A 23,555-nucleotide genomic window follows, 5' to 3' on the forward strand; every position below is an offset into this window, starting at 1 on the left:
AAAAAAAAATGACAAAAAGCAACATTTTATCCAACTTTATCTGCATACGTAAAGCAATATATACTTTATAGCAAATCTCAACTGCTTGATTGTTTATGTAATCACAAAATGTAACTCTATTATTGTCCAGCTCTAATCTGCTAAACACAACTAAGATATTATTAACATCGACATCATGATTTTCTGTAAAGCTGCTTTGAAACAATGTGCATTGTGAAATACACTACAAAGACATTTGATAACACTTGTGTGCAATATTTCATGTGTTATTTCATGCTTTTGTGTGCTGGAAGGGAATATAGAACACAAATAGTTATATAATGCATGCTCATATGGACTACTTTATCATGCTTTTTTTTTGTTATTTTGGAGTTTGATGATCCAGAGAACAAGTGTTTTATTTTACTTCTGTCTGATTTCTGATGGTGAGAAAGTGAAACACAGAACTGCACGTCTGAGTGAAACTGTCCAAAATGAACAGGCCAGGTCAAATTAGAAAATGCACCATCTATGAAACTATATTTTGCTTTTTTTTTTTTAAATATTAAAATGAATGGTAACACTTTACTATGAGAATTTGTATATAATGCATAATAAAAGCATTTTGAATGCATTAATTATGTCTTGTACTGCACCATTATAATGCATTATATGATTAATTAATTATTATAATTAATTATTGTAACTATAAATGATGAGTTAAATCCCATTGAATAAAAACCTGCTGCTTCATTCTACTGGTCATCTTCAGTGCGCGCAGCTCAAAACAAAAATGCAGAACATTAATACCTACTGTCATATACATAACGTCATACTGAGAGCACTATTGTAAAAAATGTTGTGAATTCTTAGGGTTTCGCTGAGGTTTAATGTTAACTATTGTTAACTATTAACTATGTTAATGTATTTTGCCCCGCCCCCAAAGCATATGATTCGACTATCAGCAAGATTCGAAAATTCTGATTCGACTATGAAAATCCTTAGTTGGGGACACCCCTAGTATTTAGTGTATGAAAGTATATAAATATCTGTTGTCTACTTACAAGATATTGTTTATGCTAATTTAAAAAGAACACTTTGTAAATAAGCTCTGCTTTGTATTTTTGATTGTGTTTATTTGTGCTGTTACAGTGGTGTTTATATTTATCTAAAGGTTTTTCACCTGCTTGACTAAATGACTGGCTGATTGATCACTGCATCAAAAAATTTGAAAAAAGAAAAGAAAGCAAAGTATGGTCAATGAGTGGAATCTGGGCGAATTCTTGTAGTGGGCTGTCTTATCAAGTGGGAGAGTTCTGCACACTGAAACTTTGTAAATGGTGAAACCACTTGACAATTGTTAATTTGGGAGTCTGGTTTCTGTCCAGCAGATTTGCGGCGAGTCTCAGAGAGAATAACGCTGCACAATAACGACATGGAGGCTAAAGTAAACAGGCAGGAAAATCAATGCGCCGAAGCATGCGGCTCTCGTGAAGTGAGTGGATGGAGGTACTTCAAAGACGAGGCCATCTGCTGCCCTTTATCGATCCGAACCCTGATATTTACAACAGCGCTCCATTCGAATGCAATCAGACTACAGCCAAGAAAAAGCTGGAGTCCAGTGAATGCATCATCACTGTCCTATACAGTATGTGTCATAATGCAATGCAAGTCATTGATGCAAGGCTCTTTTTGACAGCATGCTAAGAGACAGTTTCTTGTTTGTTTTGCTTCACTCTGACACTTCGCCTTTGAGCGTGAATGATCAGGTAATCAAAGCCAAGACAATGAAAGCGCCGTGAAGAGACTCGACACAGGCTTTGGCCCAGAAGTGTTAAATGAGAGGTTAAAGCTAAACATAGGCTGAGTGTTTTACTTAATGGCACACAAATCCAGCGCTCCCTGTGTTCTTCGTGACATTTTAATTCTTAGCACATCTTTATAAATGCAGAGAGAGAATTGCCACGTTTGCAGTGGACTCGTGAGTTCTCATCCATATTCAGCAGCGAGCGTTTTGAAAGCACCCATTAAACTGTATTAGTCCTTCAGCGCACGACCAGAAAACAATGAGAGCTGCTCTATTAATGATAGTAATTTGAGTAAACAAAGACTCAGACTTATAGATTTATATCTGGTAAAAATCTGAGATGCCGACAGTGGAGATATGAGTGTATTGATTTAATCGTTGTTCTGCTGATTTGTGTCTGTATGTAAATGTGCTGAAAATATCCTCACTCTCAGGTCATCTGAGATCAGGATGAGTTTGTTTCTTCATCAGGTTTGTAGAAATGTAGCATTGCATCAGTGTCTCAGCAATGGATGCTCTGCAGTGAATGGGTGCCGTCAGAATGAGAGTCCAAACAGCTGATAAAAACATCACAATAATCCACAAGTAATCCACAGCACTCCAGTCCATCAGTTAACATCTGGAGATCCATTGCTGAGACAGTGATGCAATGCTACACTTCTCCAAATCTGATGAAGAAACAAACTCATCCTAATCTCTGATGGCCTGAGAGTGAGCACATTTTCAGCACGTGCATTTTTAGATGAACACTTCCATCATTGTAGCTGTGAAATCCATCAAGTTTCACGGTCGCGCTGCAGATCTCTAGTGCGTTGAAAGCAGCGTGTTTTGCTGTAGTATATGGCCGTGTGTGGATAAAGGGTTCGGTGTGATCGCTGCCAAGTACTGAATACTGCAGATGTCATGTAGTCTGAATGTGCTTGTCTCAGGAGTTTTCTTTGAGTCTGAGTGAAGCTATTCTTAATGGAGACGCCTCTCATCTCTGACAGTAATATAGCAGTGGTGTTTTCAGAGACACACGTGGTCATGCATGAGCTTTGAAGATCAATAGTGTGTGTTCTTCTGTAATCCTTATAGAAGATGAAACAGCAGCTTAAGGGCTCGTGGCTTGTGATTCCTCTTCTCACTTTACTGTCTGTGTGAGAGGAAGATGTGCATGTTGGGTAATTACTGGAGGTAAAACTTCAAGAGCACAGCTTGATAAGTGAATTAAAGCACATTAACATGGATCCTTCCACAGAGTTCTGTAATCTGATTGGATGAGCTTCATTCTCATCTGTAATACAGACGATATTTGTACACCTATGATCAGATTAATTTTAAGTTAAGCTGATGTGTTGGCAATTGTAAACAGCCTATATTTGGCAAATGGACTATATTACTTAGCGTAATCATTGTTTATGATTATTAATATTGATATATGTAACTGTTTTCTTGTGTTTTGTCATATTGATGTTTCCATCATTGTGATAGTGAAGTGTTTATCAGATTTCATTTTTCACTTTATGAATACTGCAATTTGCAGGATTAGTTTAGTATTTAGATATTATAGTTTTTGTTAATATTATGAATCCGTTTTTATTTTTATATTTTCTGTTTTAATTTTTACTTTAAAGCTTATGTAATTTCGTTTTTTGTCAGTTTTATTAGTTTTAGTTTTTTGTCTATTTGAAAAAAAATGTTTTTTATTAATTTCTATTTATTTGTTTTAGTTTATTTAGTTTCAGTTATTTTGATATTTCATATTAAATTAAATTAAATGAGAAATGTTGCTATTGTAACTAGTTGAAATAAGGTTATGCTTTTTATTTAATTTTATTCTATTTTAGAATTAAAAAAAAATAAATTCAGTCATGGCCATTTGTATTAAGTTTGATATTTAGTTACTTTAGTACTCAAGTTAAACTAAATGAAAATAAGAAATGTTGCGATGGCAACTAGCTGAAATAAAATAAGTTGTTGTTTTTTCAATTAATTTTATTTTATTTTAAGTAATTAATTCTTTTCATCTTTTTATTATTTTCATCGTTTTAGTTTCAGTTAATGATATTAACCCTGGTCAATTGGCAATACTTCTATTCTATTCTATAATGACAATAACCATGGTAAATTGGCAATATTTCTATTCTTTTCTAATACATTCTATTCTATAATGACAAAACCCTGGTCAATTGGCAATATTCTATTCTAATGACAAAACCCCAGTTAAATGACAGTATTTCTATTCTATTGTACTCTGTTTTATTATAATAACAATTACCTGCTCAATTGGCAATATTCTATTCTATTCTATTCTATCGACAAAAACCCCAGTCAATTGACAATATTCCTATTCTATTCAACTCTATTTTATTCTAATGACAATAACCTGCTCAATTGGTAATATTCTATTCTATAATGACAATAAGCATGGTCATTTGGCAATATTTCTATTATTTTCTAATACGTTCTATTCTATAATGACAAAACCCTGGACAATTGGCAATATTCTATTCTATTCTAATTTAACGACAAAAACCCCAGTCAACTGACAATATTTCTATTCTATTCAACTCTATTTTATTCTAATGACAATAACCTGCTCATTTGGTGATATTCTATTCTATTAACAACAAAAACCCTGGTCAATTGGCAATGTTTCTATTCTATTTCAGAGTTGTTGTTTTTACTCCGTCATAGCGGTCTGTATGAAGTTTGTTATTTGTGTTCGGTGTTGTGCAGTTTTCTTGCATTAGCATGTGTTGATGGTGTTTGGTGTGTTTGTTGCCCTTGAGCGTCCCGTCCGTCTGTGGAGAAAGCGCTGGTTTCAGACAGACGAGGGCTGGTTTCCTCAGACAGCGTATTGATTATCATGAGATTCCTGAAGCACGTGGGTTTTTAGCTCCAGGGACGCTGAGATGTTTCAGGCCAGACATTATGTCGTCTGACTCTTGTCGTTTGATTTACGGAGGAACATGTTGTGCTGTTCTTCGCTTCTTCATGCACATATGTTTACTTTTCTGTCATGAAGTCCTGCTGCAGGCCAAACCAAAGACTTTCTCAATGTTCTAAGCGTAATAATAACAGACACATGATAAGAAATCTCCAGAGAAAATCAGAAAAGATAAGAAGTTCAGTTCCGGCGCAGTTACTGGTCTGTGAAGAACTGCTCATATCTCACAATATAATCTGCTCTTTCTCAAGTCCTCTTTGAAATATAATGATGTGTTTGGTAAGAGAAATCAAACACTGGAGTCAGATCATGTGCTTTAGACGTTTATATTTCTAGCAGTGTGTGCAGAAGTGTGAATGTACAGCAGCTTTCCTCTAAATCACAGCAAGATTCTGAGTCCAGGAGAAGCTGGATATTGGCAGTTAATCTTGAAATATCGCCAATCCACCAACATTTTGCTTTGCATCATTGCAAGCCTTTAACTTGCTCAGCTGGGGTTTAAAAGTTGCTTAATATTCAGTAATATCAGTTTACCTGCACTAATACTAACAGATGAGAGCAAAACATGAAGTGAATTGATCTGAATAATGACACTAACTTCACAACACTGACATGGTTATTAAACGGAACTGAATCAAAATTCATTTAAACTAAACGAAAATGAGAAATGTTGCCTTTGCAACTAGCTGAAATAAGTTTAAGCGTTTTGCATTTTATTTTTTCAGTTAATGCTTTTTTTTTGTGTGTGTGAAAATGTTTTTATGGTTTTAGTTAATGATGATAACCATTCTCATTTGTCAATATTTCTATTCTATTATATTCTATATCTTAGAATTATTTGGGGATTTTTAATGAAAATCAGTCATGGCTTTTGTATTAAGCTGCTTGTTTAGTTATTTAGTACTTACAACTTAAACTAAATGAAAATGTAAAATTTTGCCATGGCATCTAGCTAAAATTAAATAAGTTAATACTTTTATACTTATAAAATATATTTTTATATTTTATTTCATTTAATATTATTTTATTTTAAGTTTGAATGATTTATGATCTTTGTTTTAGTTAATGATAACAATTATAATTTGACAATATTTCTATTCTATTCTATTCTATATTTTAGAATTGTTTGGGGGTTTATAATAAAAATCAGCCATAGTGTTTGTTTTAAGTTTTTTTTTTTAAGTACTTAAGCTTAAACTAAACAAAAATGAGAAATGTTGCCATTTTAAATTTTTTTTAAATATATATTTTTATATTTGATTTCAGTTAATGTTATTTTATTTCAAGCAATAAACATTTTTTTTTTCATTGTTTAACTTGGCAACATTGACACTGTTACTAAACTGAATTAAAACAGAATTGATCCAATTAATTCTGTAGAGCTGCTTTACAGCTGGAATTGAATTAGTTTCATAATTCAAATTATAATAAAAATATAAATGATAAAAAAATAAATTATAATAAAAACAATCAAATTGTACAATATTAGCACTGTTATTTTCCTGTTTATTCCTGTGAAGCTGCTTCGAATGAGTCTGTATTGTATTTGTATAAAGCGCTGTAGAAATAAATAAATGTGTTTTGTCAGTGTTTGTGTGTCGGCTGCACTAAAGAGTGTTTTGACGTCCTGTAATGAAATGCTCTTCATTAATGCATTTACAAGGTGTGTTTCTCACGCAGGTCTCCCATTATCTCTCAGCACATTACCCATCATGCTCAGCACGGCTCTGTTTGTGCCCGCCAGCCATTCGTGCCCTTGGTTGTGATTAATAAGGAAAAGCTTATGAAAATTGCATAATCTCTTTTTGCATAATTAATGGCCAGTATCTCCAAACGAGAGAGCTGAGTGAGTTTTGAAATGCTGAGAGAGGACGAGTGGAGATATTTGATGGTTTGAGATGATCTGAGTAACGTTACTGTATGTTATGAGCGGTATGTGTGTGTGTGTGTGAACGTGGTTCATGTTTATATCCACGGGGCTGTCAGTGGGCACGACTGATTTACATAATTTACATATGAGAGCCCAGAAAAATCTTTTTTTTTAAAAGTGACGTGACGTGGCCAAGTATGGTGACCCATACTCAGAATTAGTGCTCTGCATTTACCCATCCAAAGTGCACACACACAGCAGTGAACACACACACACACCGTGAACACACACCCGGAGCAGTGGGCAGCCATTTATGCTGCGGCGTCCGGGGAGCAGTTGGGGTTCGGTGCCTTGCTCAAGGGCACCTCAGTCGTGGTATTGAAGGTGGGAGAGAGTGCTGTACATTCAACCCGCAACCTACAATCCCTGCCGGTACGAGACTCGAACCCGCAACCTTTGGGTTACGAGTCCAACTCTCTAACCATTAGGCCACGACTTCCCCACCAAACATTGTTTTTTGTGACAAACATTAAAGTGTGACAAACATGCAAAAAAATAAGAAATCAGGAAGAGGGCCAACACTTTTTCACACCACTGTGTATATATATATATATATATATCTAAATGAAAATGAGAAATGGTGTCTTGGCAAATAGCTGAAATAATGTAATTATTTTATATGTAGAAAGCTAGAGGAAACAAAACGAGTTAGAGCAGAGAATAAAAGGATTTGGAGATTTTATTTATTTATTGTTCTTATATCCTCACGGGGAATCTGCTGAAGACACCAGCAAAAAAACTATTTAAGAGATTTCACTACCAAGTTGCCTATATTATATATATATATTACAAAGAAGTCTCTTCTGTTCACCAAGGCTGCATTTATTTGATCAAAAAAAAAAAAAGTTAAATATTTTTTGATTTAAAATAACTGTTTTCTATGTTAATATCTGTTAAACTGTCATTTATTTCAAGAAACATTTCTGATTATTATCAATGTTGAAAACATTCATATTTTTGTGGAAACTGTGATTACAGCTGCGCATCACAGAAATACATTACAGTTTAACAGATATTCACATAGAAAACAGCTGTTTTATATTCTAATAATATTTCACAATTTAAGAGTATTTTTGATTAAATAAATGCAGCCTTGCTGAGCAGAAGAGACTTCTTCTTTTTTTTAGAAACGCCTCACCATTCCCAAACTTTTGACTGGTATTACAGTCCGAGTGAAGTCTGAAGGCTGGGCTCATCTGAGGCTGTGTGCAGGGCATTATCATTAGCTCGAGTGCTGTGTGGCACAAGATGGACCGCAGACAGGAAGAGACACTAATGACTTCCACGAGCGCCGAACCGCTGTCAGTCATCTTGAAAACGCCTTCAGCAGGATGCTTCATAATGAAACCAATGCGTACAGATACTCCCAGTCAACAGGAAATTAAAATTAGCTTCATGGACTCTCATAATAGTTGCTTTGCATCTTTTGGTAATGTGTTTTGCGTATTATTCACAATGCACAAAGCAGCTTTACAGAAAATCATAATGTATATAATATCTTTATAGTTGCATTTATCAGAGTAGAGCTGGACAATAGCAGAGTTACATTCTGCAGCAATACAAACAATCAAGCGGTTGAGAGAACATGAGTGCATGAACAGTATGCGGATCGTTTATATCTCTGGCTGATAATACAGTCGAGCTTGTGAGCACAGAGGCAGTTGTAGCATCAGTATTCATGAGGGCATTCAAAAGTGTAAAAGTGTTAACAAATTACTGGAACAGACCACGATTAACTCCAAAAGATTGATTATTATAGATGTGTCGTAATCAAAACTGTTGATTAATTGGAAGATTGAGTGATAATATGATGGAAGAGATTACTAATAACAAATATTGTAATGACACGCTTTAAAAACATTTCAGTAATCTTTGCAGTGACGTTTTAAAGTGTCTGTGTGAAAACAAACCTGGAAAGAGATGTGAGGATTTGGGGAGGTTTTTTGTGCATTCAGTGAATTATTCAAGGGGTTTATCAGTAATTAAATCACAAATGCACAGTATGTGTTGCCTTTTTCATTTATATATATATATATATATATATATATATATAAGAGACAGAATTTAATGTCACCGTCACGGGTGCATGACGTTTGACTCTCTGTATTAGTCGAATCAGAGCTCTCCGAGTAATGCTTTATTGCATTCTGGGAATACGAGAGTCCACACGCCGTTCCAGCAAACAAATGGCTAAACGTTAGTCATCTGGTTTGGCCTTCAGAACGACGGTGTATTAAAGCGAGAGCAGACTTGCCCACAGACTCCGGTTCATGAGTGTAAAGCATTGCCAAGAACCGCTAAATGCAGCACAAAACCATTTCCCATCAGGTGCAGCTCACTACTTAGGGAACATCAACCTGATTCTGAACAGCATGTGCAAATATTGGGAAAATAAGACATTAAAGTTCCAAGTTTTCTCTTGTTTTCTTGTTAGGACTGATTCTGCAAGACACTAAAGGCAAATCCAGTGTTTTTGTTTTGCTTCCATATCATGTGTTCTTTCAGACAATCCACTGAAGTGTTTGTTTTATTGCACTTTATCTATTTCAATCTGTAAAGAGTTTTTTCTCTTTCAAACACCAAGCTTTACAGTTTTATTCCTCTCTATATTCTGAAGGTTTGTTCATATTTCATTGACACTGATTTCTACAGCATTTTACTCCTGAAAACATGGTGAAAGTGTGTTTGTTTTATGTCTGTTGACAGCATTTTCTGATTTATGGAGCGATAACAAGAGAAATCCACAATCCAAAACTTTTAATGTGTCAACAAAATCAAAGAATTACATTTACATTTAACCATTTAGCAGACGCTTTTATCCAAGAAGAGACGTTTTTTTCTGTTTTTTTAATAAAAAAATAAATAAATACAGATAAAGTAGAATTAAAATAGAATAGAATGCAAAAATAAATAAATAAATAAAATAGAATTATGAACCTGACTTTATCCAGTGATCGGATTTATGTTCTGGAAATATATGTAAATGAGTGCATATTTAATTAGATGATGGCTCATTTGCATATTTAAACATAGCATGAAAATAATATAGAATATAATGTAATAGAAGTCTTAATGTAGTGTTGTTGTCCTTGAGATACTGTTATAGTTTTGTTAATATTTTGATTTAATTTTTATTTCTATATTTTCTGCTTGCATAAGTTTTAGTAATTCTGTTGTGTGTTTTTGTCATTTTTAGTAGTTTAAAAAAAAATGTGTGTAGATCATTTTTATTTCAATTTTAGTTTATTTTAGTGCATCAAAATGAACTAAAATAAAATGAAAATGTTGCCTTGGAAACTAGCTGAAATAAAAAAAATTTTTTTACATTTTATTTCAAGTAAAAATATGTTTTAATTTTAGTTTTAGTCATTTAACCATTTAGCAGACGCTTTTATCCAAGAAGAGACGTTTTTTTTCTCTGTTTTTTTTATAAAAAAAGAAATAAATACAGATAAAGTAGAATTAAAATAGAATAGAATACAAAAATAAATAAATAAATAAAATAGAATTATGAACCTGACTTTATCCAGTGATCGGATTTATGTTCTGGAAATATATGTAAATGAGTGCATATTTAATTAGATGATGGCTCATTTGCATATTTAAACATAGCATGAAAATAATATAGAATATAATGTAATAGAAGTCTTAATGTAGTGTTGTTGTCCTTGAGATACTGTTATAGTTTTGTTAATATTTTGATTTAATTTTTATTTCTATATTTTCTGCTTGCATAAGTTTTAGTAATTCTGTTGTGTGTTTTTGTCATTTTTAGTAGTTTAAAAAAAAATGTGTGTAGATCATTTTTATTTCAATTTTAGTTTATTTTAGTGCATCAAAATGAACTAAAATAAAATGAAAATGTTGCCTTGGAAACTAGCTGAAATAAAAAAAATTTTTTTACATTTTATTTCAAGTAAAAATATGTTTTAATTTTAGTTTTAGTTTGCTGTAATAAATTCAATAATTTTATGGATTTGGCCGCAGTGTTGGATGAGATCAAAACCTGAACTGAATTGATCTGAATATCGTCTTCAGTAGAGCTACTTTACAGAACTTCACAACAGTAATTGTGTTAATATTAAATGTTCTTTTCCCGTTTATTACTCTAAAGTTGCTTTGAAATGCTCTGAAACGTCTAAAGTGCTGTAGAAGTAAATGTGCTTGACTTGTATGCGATCAGGCAGCAGAAATCTGTTCCGTGACCGCTTCAGAGAAACGGCTCGCATGAAAAGTTCAAGAAGAGACTGCAGAATGAGATTCTTAAGAGATGCTGGGAGTGTTTAGAGGTGACCCGAGGCGACCAGCGTCCTCACGAGTGTGTGTGTGTGTGTGTGTGTGTGTGAATGTGTGTGTGTTAGGGGTTCACTGCGGTTAAAAGCGCAGCAGAAAGCATTACTGGAAGAAAGCTTCATCTGCTCACATCCATATCATGAACACACAAGCTTTTAAATGGAAAATAAGGCTTCTGGAGCACAAATACCTCAGCAAATCGCTAAATACATATCTAATGAGATCAAAATGCATGAGCTCTGATATCTGATGCATGAATATATTGAATATAAACGCTTCGTTTAGCTTCACTTGGTGCCGCATACTATTGACTAATATTCAGTACACGCTTCAAAAGCAATCAAGCATTAAATGAAACGATGAGCCATCATATCTGTTTCCTAATGCACTGCAAAAATGATTTTCTTACTTGGTATTTTTGTCTTGTTTATTTCATTTACTTGAGATGCAAAATGACTTGTTTTCTGAAAGAAAAAAAAATTATCAATTTATGATTAAAATTGTTAATCATATGATTAAAATGAACCAATATCTGCCAATGGGGTCAGAAAAATAAAAGGGAAAACAAGAATAGTTTTCAGACCCCATTGGCAGATATTTGTCCCTGTTTTCAGCAAAAACATTTCATTTTCTCATAAAACAAGACGTAATATTTTGAGTAACTGTATCTTGATTTAAGAATTTGTGCTGAAAAACAAGACAAATATGTGACCCTGGAGCACAAAACCCGTCATAAGGGTCAATTTTTCGAAATGGAGATTTATACATCAGCTGAAAGCTGAATAAATAATCTTTCCATTGATGTATGGTTTGTTAGGATAGGACAATATTTGAAAATCTGGAATCTGAGGGTGGATTTTTCGAAATGGAGATTTATACATCAGCTGAAAGCTGAATAAATAAGCTTTCCATTGATGTATGGTTTGTTAGGATAGGACAATATTTGAAAATCTGGAATCTGAGGGTGCAAAAAAATCTAAATATTGAGAAAATCATCTTTAAATTTGTCCAAATGAAGTTCTTAGCAATGCATATTGCTAATCAAAAATTAAGTTTTGATATATTTACGGTAGGACATTTACAAAATATCTTCATGGAACATGATCTTTACTTAATATCCTAATGATTTTTGGCATAAAAGAGAAATGTATAATTTTGACCCATACAATGTATTGTTGGCTATTGCTACAAATATACCCCAGCGACTTAAGACTGCTTTTGTGCTGCAGGGTCACATATACTAAGTAAGACACAGATATAAAGGCAGTATCATAATAATAACGTGCTGTTGTTTGAGGTTTTTCTGCTGATCTCAGCTGGATAAAGGTCGAATCGATGAGCTCTGTTTTCTCATGACTTCACACACGCTGGAGTTTCTCTGTTGTGAAGCATTGATTGGCACTGCTGGCTTCAGACGAACAAACGCAGCAGCTCTGTGCTGCTCTATGAGCACTGCTTCTGACAGAAACGGTGTTTATTTCTAATGCGCCGCTGTGTGAAGTGTGTTTTAGAAGCTGAGCCGGTCCTGATGCTAACAGACCATAGAAAAACACCACCTGAATTTGCGGATTTTTAAATGTAGCTCAAACCGTAGATCATGGGTTTGATTTCCAGGGAATACATGAACTGATCAAATGTATGCCTGCAATGCAATGTCAGTTCCTTTGACTGAAAGCATCTGCAAATGCATCAATGTAAAGTACATGCAGATTTGTGTAAAAATGTCTTGATGCTCGGCAGTCTGATCAGTGGAAGGTAATTGCGACTTTTCTTGTTTGTGCACTAAAATGTTTAGACTTTAGAGTTTATTTTTGTCCAACTTTTGTTACGGTGGAAGTCTGAAGGCAGAATTGTGAGATATAAACTCAGAATTCAGAATTTTTGTTCTTGCTATATTTAACTAAAACTGAAAGTAAAAATAAAACCATTATAAAAAACTTTTTCATCACTTAAAAACAAAAATGTTAACTGAAATTAAATAAAAAAAAAATACTTTTTTTAATTTCAGCTATTGCCAAGCCAGCATTTCTCTTTTAATTTAGTTCAATTTGATGTACTAAAATAGCTAACACTAAACCTGAAATAAAAATTAAACTATATAGAAATTAAATTAAACTATATAATATACTTTTAAAAGTAACTTTCCCCAACACTATATATATATATTTCTGCATTGTTGTCATATGACTGCGTATGATTCCTTTGTGGAATATGATAGTTATTCGGGTTTATATTCACATGATGGCGGGTAAATGATGACAGAATTCACTTTTTTAGTGAAGTAACATTTTAATCTTCTTGCATTTCCTTTTATTAATCTACTCTTTCTCTTATTCTCTTTTGTAGTGAACTTCGATCACTTCCAGATTCTGCGGGCCATCGGGAAAGGGAGCTTCGGGAAGGTAAGGTGACCAGTTCTGTACTTACTGTAAAAGAAGAGTTCCTCCAGAACGAGTAAAGCTTGTACAAATAAATGAATAAACATATGATGAAAGATTGCGGTGTCACATGTAAGTACAGTAAGAGTACAGAGAGAGACTCTAATTACCCTGCGCTCCCGTTATCTGAAACTGAGATTTGCCGCTTAAGTAGGCCTTAAGTAATTACAATTTAATTTTTCCATTTTTAATCTGGACCATAGCAGTTAATTAATTTACGACTCATCCTGCGCGTGACACGAGAAAGACAGAATCTCTCCGACAGCGAGGAGATTCAAGGGGAGCAAACAGAGACTTCTGCTGCGAATATGAACACATTTCATTACATGATTTTAAGGAGCTTTTTATTGACCATAAAGTATGTTGGAGCTGTGTTGGATCAGTATGTGATGTCCAGTGTGAAGCAGAATGAGCTTTAATAATCGCTCGGTCTGTGACTCCTGGAGCTCTGTGGAGGAACTGTGTGGGCTCTTTAAACATCTTTACAAATGTTTCTGAAATAATCTGTGGCTTTGTTTAAAATGTACAGTCAAAAGAAACAACCTTGGTTAATTCTATAGTGCAGAGACGCAACAAAACCTGGCTTGTGATGACCTTAGTAGGGGAAAAATAGGAAATATCGTCTAATTTATATTTTTGTTTCAATGTTTTTTTTGTTTGTTTGTTTTATTTTTGCATTTTAATTTAAAAAACAGTAAGTGAATTTGATTTATTAAAAAAACAATTATTAAAAAAAAATTGTTTAATTTAAATTATTTGTATTTATTTGCAGTGAAATGTAAAAAACAATATAAGTGAACTATTTATTAAAAGAAATCTTTAAAATTGTTTATTTAAATTATTTTTATTTTTGAAGTGAACTGTAAAACATAATAATATAAAAAAATCTCACTGAGAGACTATAGTTATACTATTATAGTTTTATTAATATTTTGAATCATTTTAAATAAAAAAAAAATGTACTTGGTTTTAGTAATTTTGTTGTGTTTTTGTCATTTTTATTATGTTTTGTTTGATATATATATATATATAGAGAGAGAGAGAGAGAGAGAGAGAGAGTTTTTTATTTTACTTATTTTGGTACATCAGGTTAAGCTAAATGAAAATGAGAAATGTTGTCTTGGCAACTCGCTGAAATAAAAAGTTCTATAATATATATATATTTTTTTTATTTAATTTAATTTTTTTTATTTTATTTCAAGTAACGAAAATGGTTTTCTTTTAATGTTTTAGTTAATTATGATAACCCTGGCCTGATGAATCTGATGAGGGATGTACAGCTGGGTTAGTTAATTGAGAAACTAGAGCAACAGTAGCTTAGCATAATGAAATAATGTTTATGTTATTAATGGAATATATTATACACTCAGAAAAAAAGTACAGAAGCTGTAACTGAGGAGGTCAGTCTTATTTACCCCGGAATGAGTGTTTTTCACAGATATTAGCACCTGAAGTGTGCATATCAGAGTGTTTTCAGTAACATCAGGCATGTTCATATGTGGTCAGACGGGACTGATGGTGATGAAGAGGTTAGGTTAGCAGTAACCATAACAATATGAGAAATGGCTGGGTTTGGCGGACGCTTTACACACTTCAGCAGAGCAGAAGCGAGGACGAGCACCTGCTTTAGTTTACCTCTGTGCAGTTTAGCTGTCAGTATTTGTGCAGCAGGGCTGAATATATTATATTACACACTTGTAGCGACGCCGGGAAAAGCCTCGAAACATCATTAATCTGTGAGAGACGGCAGGATCGCTCGTCAGAGCGTGACACGTAACATGTTGTGCATTGAATCCAAGAGTGTTTTTATCCGATTAACTTCCCATTGCTTCTGTCATTATTAATGCCTGTTTGAACAGCTAGAACTTTATATTACCAGCAAACTTTATATGCATGAAGGGTATGTGGCTAATTGCATTTTGTGCTATTTGAGGATTAATGGGACGCTTGGTTGCTTAGCAACTAGCAGTTAAATTTGAGCTAGACCAGAGGTGCCCAAAGTCTTTAATATGAAGGGCCGAAAACCAAACTTGATTGAGGACTGTGGACCAAAACTAAATGTTGCATTATATCCAACTGTATTATATTAAAACATAAAAAAAAATAAAAATAAAAAAAAATAGTTGTTTTCTAATCAAATGTTACAGTTTTTGCCTATTGCTTGAACACTATAGACACATGCTTAGACCAAAGTAACAAAACTTGAAGATTTTGTTACTATACCTTAAACACAGTGTAACCATACCTTAAACAAAAGCGCTGCTTAAAAATAATTATTTGGATTATTTTTGTCATAAATTTTAATATAATATAGTTGGATATAATGCATCATTACTTTTGGCCCACGACCCTCAATTTCAACAAGTTTGATTTTTGGCCCTTCATATTAAAATGTTTTGGCATCTCTGCTCTAGACAGTGTTATTTTAGTGTCATAGAGATACTATTATAGTTTTTAGTTAATATTTTTTATTTTTATATTTTCTGTTTTCAATTTAATTTGAGTTCAAGTTTTAGTTATTTTGTTCTGTATTTTCAATTTTTTTTTATAAATATAAATATATAAATGTAAAAAACTAAAATTATATATATATATATATATATTAGTTTTCTATATGTGTTAGTTATATCTATGGTTTGTAATAATTTTTATTGTAGTTTTAGTTATTTTGTTACATGTTATACTTTTTAAAAAAATATATTTTCCGTTTTCATTTTAATTTTAGTTGTAATTTTGTTGTCTTCTCTCGTTTTTTAGTAGTTTTTAAAAAATATTTCAATAATTTTTTTATCAATTTCACATTGTTTTTTTACATTTCAATGCAAAAATAAAACAAAAAAAATGTTAAAACAGAAATATGAATTAGAAATTAAGATATGCTTTAATATGTTTTTGGGTGAAATGTTTGATGCAACATGCTGGCCTTTTTTTTTTAACTCAACTATATTTTATAAATGACTTTAATGCTGGATTACAATGAACCCAAAATGGGTTGGAAATTCAAATTGCTTTAATGCATGCAGAATAATTACAGTAACAACACAGGCAACAGTAATATTCAAAAGGTGAAATTAATTTATTGATAAGAACACCCAGAGATGGATAAAAATAACGTGTACATATGTATATGAGTGAGGAAAAAGTGCAGAAAAGACTGCAGTTTTACAGTTAAACGAAACATTGCTGAATAAATATTAAATAACTTACATTTAAGACCTAATTTTACCAGTTATTCCCTGTACGACTCCACATCTGACATGTATAGCGGAATGTGATTTTAATAGAAATGGAAAAGCAGGCATGAAAACTGGTGAAAAGTTTAGAAAGCATGTTGATTATGAGCTTTACTTCAGCCCAAAATGCCCTTCAAAACTTTCTGCGTGTCATCAGACAACTGGTCACTAATCAAACCTATTTAGAAGCATCACAATTTATTAAGATATAATTGATGTTTTTAAGTAATAATTTGTTGTTTCTATTGTAGACAAATAAGAAAAAATAACACCGTTCAAAAATATGGGATTGGTAAGACTTTCTGCTTCACCGGGGTTGCATTTATTTGATCACAAATACAGTAAAAAATGTGAAATATTATTAGAATTCAAAACAGCTGTTTTCTATGTGAATATCTGTTAAACTGTAATTTATTTCTGTGATCAAAGCTGAATTTTCAGCATCATTACTCCAGTCTTCAGTGTCACATGATCTTCAGAAATCATTCTAATATGCTGAATTGCAAGAAGCAATTAAATATAATTTTTATATTGTATTATACATGCATAACTATTAAGATTCATTAAATGAATTCAATATTAGCCTACATTATAAAACTGAACCTAGATCATTTCAACCATTCGACACATTTTAGCAACACTCTGAATTTTAAAATGTTTTGAAACCGAGGTTTGACGAAACAAGCTTCGGACCACTGATTCGAAACAAAAGATTCGTAAATGTTTTGAAGCTTCACGCATCTCAGAGTTTTGAAAGCATTGCCCTCATTTACATTCATGTGTCGTCATTCGAGATACGCGTGTATGTGATCATAAATGAAGCTCATATTAATTGTGTTCAGCGTTGCAGCATGTTCGTTCGCTCGTTCTTCTGTGTTTATGAAACCATTAGTGATTAATTGAGTTCTTCGGTCACATGAGCTCGTCTGAATGAATCCTTCAGCCCACAAGGCTTTTCTGTAATTGTTTGGTTGTGGTGTGCGGGCCGTAGCGCTTCTCTCTCTCAGATGATTGTGTTTCTAGAGCAAATGAAGCCTTCTGTGTTCTTCTCTCAGTCTTTGTCTCATCTGGTCTTCCTCTCTCTCTGCTTGTCTGTTTCCAGCTCTTTAATTATTAATTTTCGGCCGGTTCCAGGTCTCTCGGTGTGCGTGTGGATGAGATGTTCAGATGTTCAGATGCTGGATGAATGATGTGTTTTGTTATTGGGGTTGTAAGTGTGCTTTCATTTCCTGCGCTGCGTCACTGAAGACTGAAGAGAAAACACATTTACATGAGAGGAAGTGATTTCTCTTTGTCACTGACAGACTCATCAGGGCTGTTTGGAAACACCGCGACTCACTGTGTGTGAGTGAGTGAGTGTGTGTGTGTGTGTGAGAGTGTGTGAGAGAGAGTGCGTGTGCGTGTGCGTGTGAGTGTGCGTGTGAGTGAGAGGTGCCTGTGAGTGAGTGAGTGAGTGAGTGTGTGCATGTGCGAGTGTGTGTGTGTGAGTGAGAGTGAGAGTGAGAGTGTGCGTGCGTGCAGGTGCCTGTGAGTGAGTGAGTGAGTGAGTGTGTGCATGTGCGAGTGTGTGTGTGTGAGTGAGAGTGAGAGTGAGAGTGTGCGTGCGTGCAGGTGCCTGTGAGTGAGTGAGTGAGTGAGTGTGTGCATGTGCGAGTGTGTGTGTGTGAGTGAGAGTGAGAGTGAGAGTGTGCGTGCGTGCAGGTGCCTGTGAGTGAGTGAGTGAGTGAGTGTGTGCATGTGCGAGTGTGTGTGTGTGAGTGAGAGTGAGAGTGAGAGTGTGCGTGCGTGCCTGCAGGTGCCTGTGAGTGAGTGAGTGAGTGTGTGCATGTGAGAGAGAGTGTGTGTGTGTGTGCGTGCGTGTGAGCGTGCGTGTGAGAGTGAGTGAGTGTGTGTGAGCGTGCATGTGAGAGTGTGTGTGAGAGTGAGTGAGTGTGTGTGAGAGTGTGCGTGTGTGTGTGCGCGTTTTTGTGACAAATGAGGACATAAATTTGTATAATGACAAAGGTATGACATAGGTATTACAAGGAGAAGGTGACTTTTCAGGACATTGCCCCATGTCCCCACTTTTCACAAAAACAAACCTGTGTGAGTGTGTGTGAGAGAGAGAGAAAGTGTGTGTGTGTGTGCGTGCGTGTGTGTGTGCGCGTTTTTGTGACAAATGAGGACATAAATTTGTATAATGACAAAGGTATGACATAGGTATTACAAGGAGAAGGTGACTTTTCAGGACATTGCCCCATGTCCCCACTTTTCACAAAAACAAACCTGTGTGAGTGTGTGTGAGAGAGTGTGAGAGAGAGTGTGTGAGAGTGTGTGTGTGTGAGTGTGTGAGAGAGTGTGAGAGAGAGTGTGTGAGTGTGTGAGTGATCATTCAGAGAAAAATCACTTTGCTTGTTCCAGTCAGATGTGTTTAGTTCAGCTTCGATAGAATCGAATCCACTGCAGTCGATCTCACCGATGATTTTACGCCGTCACTTGGATTCAGATACACTCGTAAAAATAAAGGGGTTTCTACTGTGATGCCGTAGAAGAACCGTTTTGGGTTCCTCATAGGATAATTCTAAGTGTGAAGAACATTTTAACCCCTGTGTTGCTGAAAATCCTTCACCTAATTCAGTGTTTCCAGTCAAAAATGACCGGCCTGTTCATAAATCTCTTGTTATGCTGTATTATCACCAAATCTTGAATTCAATCTTTTTATCAACTTGTTTTCTTTCAATCAGCACAGGTTTTGTTTCTTTTTGGAGCTGATTGATTGCAGGCCTCATTGACCTGAGTTTATGCACCTCAGTTTTTGAGTGAAAAAGCATTATGAAATGCATTTAATTTTTTTATTTACATTTGAATTTTTCAGAATTGGATTTTTTCCGGTTTAATTTTTTAATGGATATGGTTTAACAAAAGTTTAATAAAACATATGTTTTGTTTCGTTTAAATTTTTATGGATTCCAATTTAATGGTTTAATTAAATTTGAATAATCAAAAAGCATGTCAAATAAATTGAACCCATTAAACCACTTCATTTATATATATTTTTTCACAATAATATGATGAATATTTTGTTTTTCAGAAATTCTGTGTATTTGAATTTTTCTGGTAATTAAATGAAGGCATAAAACATCAACAATTTAATTATTATTTTAATTAAATTAAAATTTAAGTGCTGCAAAACAGAGGTTTATTGTTAAAATTAAAAATAAAAAAATGATGATTATTAAAAATAAAGTTTCTATTATTTTTTTTATTATTGTTACATTGAGACAGACATTCTACTGTAGAGCAGTAATATATTTCTGTCATAATTTCAAGTTAAACCAAACTTTTTCTAATTTAAGTTTTCAGCCCTACTTTTGATTTATTCATCCAAAATTAAAATTCCATGTTATACAGTAAATTCCATTTTTATGATTGGATTCCACGATTTTAGCAATGTTCACATCAGTGAGGCCTACGATCCATCAGTTCCTAAAAGAAACACAAAACCTGTGCTGATTTAAAGAAAACAAGCTGACAAAAAGATTAAAGCCAAGATTTTGTGATATTGCATAACAAGAAATCTATAAACAATAATTTGTAGGTCGGTCATTTTTGAGTGTTTTTTAAAATTAACTCTATGTGAGCGAAGTCAGTAAGTTTTAGTCCGATGCAATAGAATTAAGTAATTTTTTTCCAGGAAATAGAAAATCCTCTCTGGGATTTGAAGAACCTTTAGTGCTTCTGGATGTTAAAGGTTCCTCTTGGAAGCACGGATGCCAGTAAAGCGGTGTTATTTTAAGAGCGTGAGACTGGAATAGTGGCCAGACGGACCGGCTCTCTGCTCTCAGATCTGTTTCTCTTCAGCTTGAAGCCGTCTTGCTCCACTCAGCAGTTCTGTGACCCAGAAAGCAAATGCTTTTGATTGGAGTCTCCTGTCGATTGAACAGCACACACTTGTGCATGGTGACAACAATGGATCGAGCAGCTAAATATATCAGAGTCGTGGGAATAGAAGAAGCTTAAAAAGTAAAGACACTCTGCAAATGCGACCGACGCATTATGCAACCTTACATAAAACCCTGCGCCTCATACCTGACAAGCTTTATGAGCGCTTAATGCTGCATTACTGCAGACGCGACCTCACGGCAAACTGAGACACTCAGTTAACAATCATAATGCATTCAAAACATGTGGATTATTTTAGCATTCCGAAGAATCGTTATTATATAAAACAGTCATAACTTCATATCATATTGTATCTGATCAGCAACTTCTCATTAATGAGGGAATGTGATTGTTTTTATTTTACTGTTATTACTGCATTTTTTATTATAAAAAAAAAAAGATAAATTATTTTAAATTTCAAATTACACATGAACTACACAAAAAAACCTATGATGCAAAATATCTATATATTTTTTTCAGTATTGATGAGAATTTTGATTTTAATAAATCATTGTCTAAAATTTATAACATCATATAATCTGAGAATTATCAGTGTTTACTCCATTGGAATGAATGGAATTTAATTAAATTCCTTTGAATTTTCAACTCATGATTGCTCAAAAACAGTCCAAATTTATGAAACCTACATCTTTATTTCTAACAAAAAACACAAATATATTACTCTGAAAAGTTTTCAGATAAAATAAATAAATTTTAATTGCATGAACTTTCACTTTCAACGGTTCGTCAATAGACGTACATATTTGTTTATCAACAAAATTCAGTGTGTGAGTTAAGGGGAAAAGGCTAAATATATTTTCTAATTTTTTTTGACCCTATTATGACTTTATAGATAATTTTACAAAACCGTTTTTGACACCAATGGGACTCCATACATATCTGGGTCAAAAATGACCCGAACACAAAACCTCTTTAATCTCTTAAAACATAATTGGGAAAACTTTGGGTGAAAATGATGTGTATTTTGAGGGTCTCAAAGCATTTGCAAAGTTTCATTCCCTTACTAAAAATGATGCATTTTTTAGACATTTTCATGTATCTCTTGCGGGTTCAAGTCATACCTGAATCACAGCCATCATGCACATGTTGCAGATTCAGTTCTAGTAACGGTGCTGAGGAGATATTCAGCTGCTGATTAAATGTTGCTTTATAAGGACCGACACCGGCATCTGAGAAAGAGAAGTCGCTTTTCCTCATTAGGATTCTGACAAAAAATGGTAACCATGGTAACCATAGTCTCCACCAAAGTACCATAGTAACTGCACTTACTGCTGTCATCCGAAACGAAAGGAAGCAGATCACATTTAATTGAATGATTTTGGCCGAGGCTGCGGTGATTCGTTTAATAAGGTGTCATTTCAGCTCAGCGTTTGTGCCGACTGAATATCATCTCGTCTTATGAAATGTAGCTTTTCAGTCCATAAACGCTGGTTTGAAGTGAGAGAGAGAGAGAGATGCTTTGTGCTTCTGTCTTTTCTCATCTCTTTCTCTGCAGATTTCATAACAAAGCATCAAAACTCTTCTCTGAAGAGCAGCTTCATGCATTCGCAAGCATCACATTTGATCTTATTTATGTCATAATAAAGTCAAATACAGCATTTAATGGAGGAAGTTCGGTATTTTGCTGAATGGAAGTGAATTTATAATTGCTTCTTGAACAACATAATGACTAAGATGTTGAATTTTTTACATAAAATTTAATTTAAAGTTGTTAAAGTCTGGCATATAAGAGCTCTTTGTACCATTTAAACATCCTTCAAGTTTTGAATCTTAAAACGACCTCCTCAGTACAAAACAAGCTTTTATTTAACATTTATTAAATGCTATTATTTTGTTGAAATTGTGAACATTTACTGACAGAATGAGGGTTAGCAATAATAGGTTTTGCGAATGTATTCAAGGAACATATTAAAATAATAATAAATCCATGTCATGACCTCTTTAACAGCTCTGTCTCTGGACTTGTACACGAGTCCAAATGCTGTTAATTTTGTCATGTCAATAATAATTTTCAAAATCTAAAATGCGTAATATTAATTACAATAATTCCAAATTATGTTAATGTTTTATTATAGTTTTTGTTAATATTTTGATTTTTTCATTTTAATTTTAGTTAGTTTTAGTCATTTTGTTGTTTGTCATTTTTATTTTTATATTTTTAATATGTCTAGTTTTTATCAAGTTTAGTTTTTTTGTTTTTAGTTATTTAAGTACTTAGACTAATTGAAAATTTGAATTGCTGCCTTGGCAACTAGCTGAAATTAAATAAATTAATTTTTTTATATTTATTTTATTTCAGTTGATGTTCATTTCAAGTAGTTAAAATGCTTTTATAGTTTTAATTTTACTTTATTTCATTTGAGTTATTTTAGTACTTCGACTTAAGCTAAATAAAAATAAGAAATTTTGCCTCAACTAGCTGAAATAAAATTCATTTTTTTGCCTTTTATTTTGTTTCTGAATAAAAAAATAAGGTTTTAAATTTAGTTAACCTTTTAGTAATTTTGTGTTTTTGTCATTTTTATTATTATTTTTAAAATATGTTTTTATAGTTTTTCTAAATTTTAGTTTATGTTAGTACATCAAGTTAACATAAATAAAAATGAGAAATGTTGCCTAGACAGCTAGCTGAAATAAAATAAGTTTTATTTTAATAAGTGTTTTTACATTTTTTTAAATAAAATGTTTAATTATTATTTTAATTTTAGTTTTATTTTAAATATGTCTGTATAGTTGTCATTCTTTTTTCAGTTTTGCATCTTATTTCAGTTGATGCATATTTTAAGTATGCAAATGTGTTTTTATGGTTTTAGTTTTCGTTGATGATAATAACACTCCTCTGGTCAGCAGGATTTCACACGCTGTTTCTCATCAGGACGCTCCTTGCTCGTAAGAATCTGCTCAGGGATTCTCTAAACATGTAAACAGATGATGATAAGCGTGAAATGATCTGTGGAGTGGAAATGTTCTCCGGTGGGCCGGGTTTATACGGCTCTTTCCC

At 33.4% G+C, this 23,555-nt stretch overlaps 1 protein-coding gene across 1 annotated transcript in view; it reads left to right on the forward strand.

The window, feature by feature from the left end:
• The window catches only part of LOC107653186 (serine/threonine-protein kinase 32C-like), a 74,695-nt gene that overhangs the window by 14,824 nt on the left and 36,316 nt on the right, over positions 1 to 23,555 (forward strand). Inside the window, exon 2 of the mRNA XM_016439851.1 lies at positions 13,288 to 13,343. Coding sequence (XP_016295337.1) covers positions 13,288 to 13,343 — 56 coding nt within the window. The remainder of the gene's footprint in view (positions 1 to 13,287; positions 13,344 to 23,555) is intronic.

Source organism: Sinocyclocheilus anshuiensis, unplaced genomic scaffold (genome assembly GCF_001515605.1).
Source record: "Sinocyclocheilus anshuiensis isolate Anshui unplaced genomic scaffold, SAMN03320099.WGS_v1.1 scaffold2700, whole genome shotgun sequence".
Lineage (NCBI taxonomy): Eukaryota > Metazoa > Chordata > Actinopteri > Cypriniformes > Cyprinidae > Sinocyclocheilus > Sinocyclocheilus anshuiensis.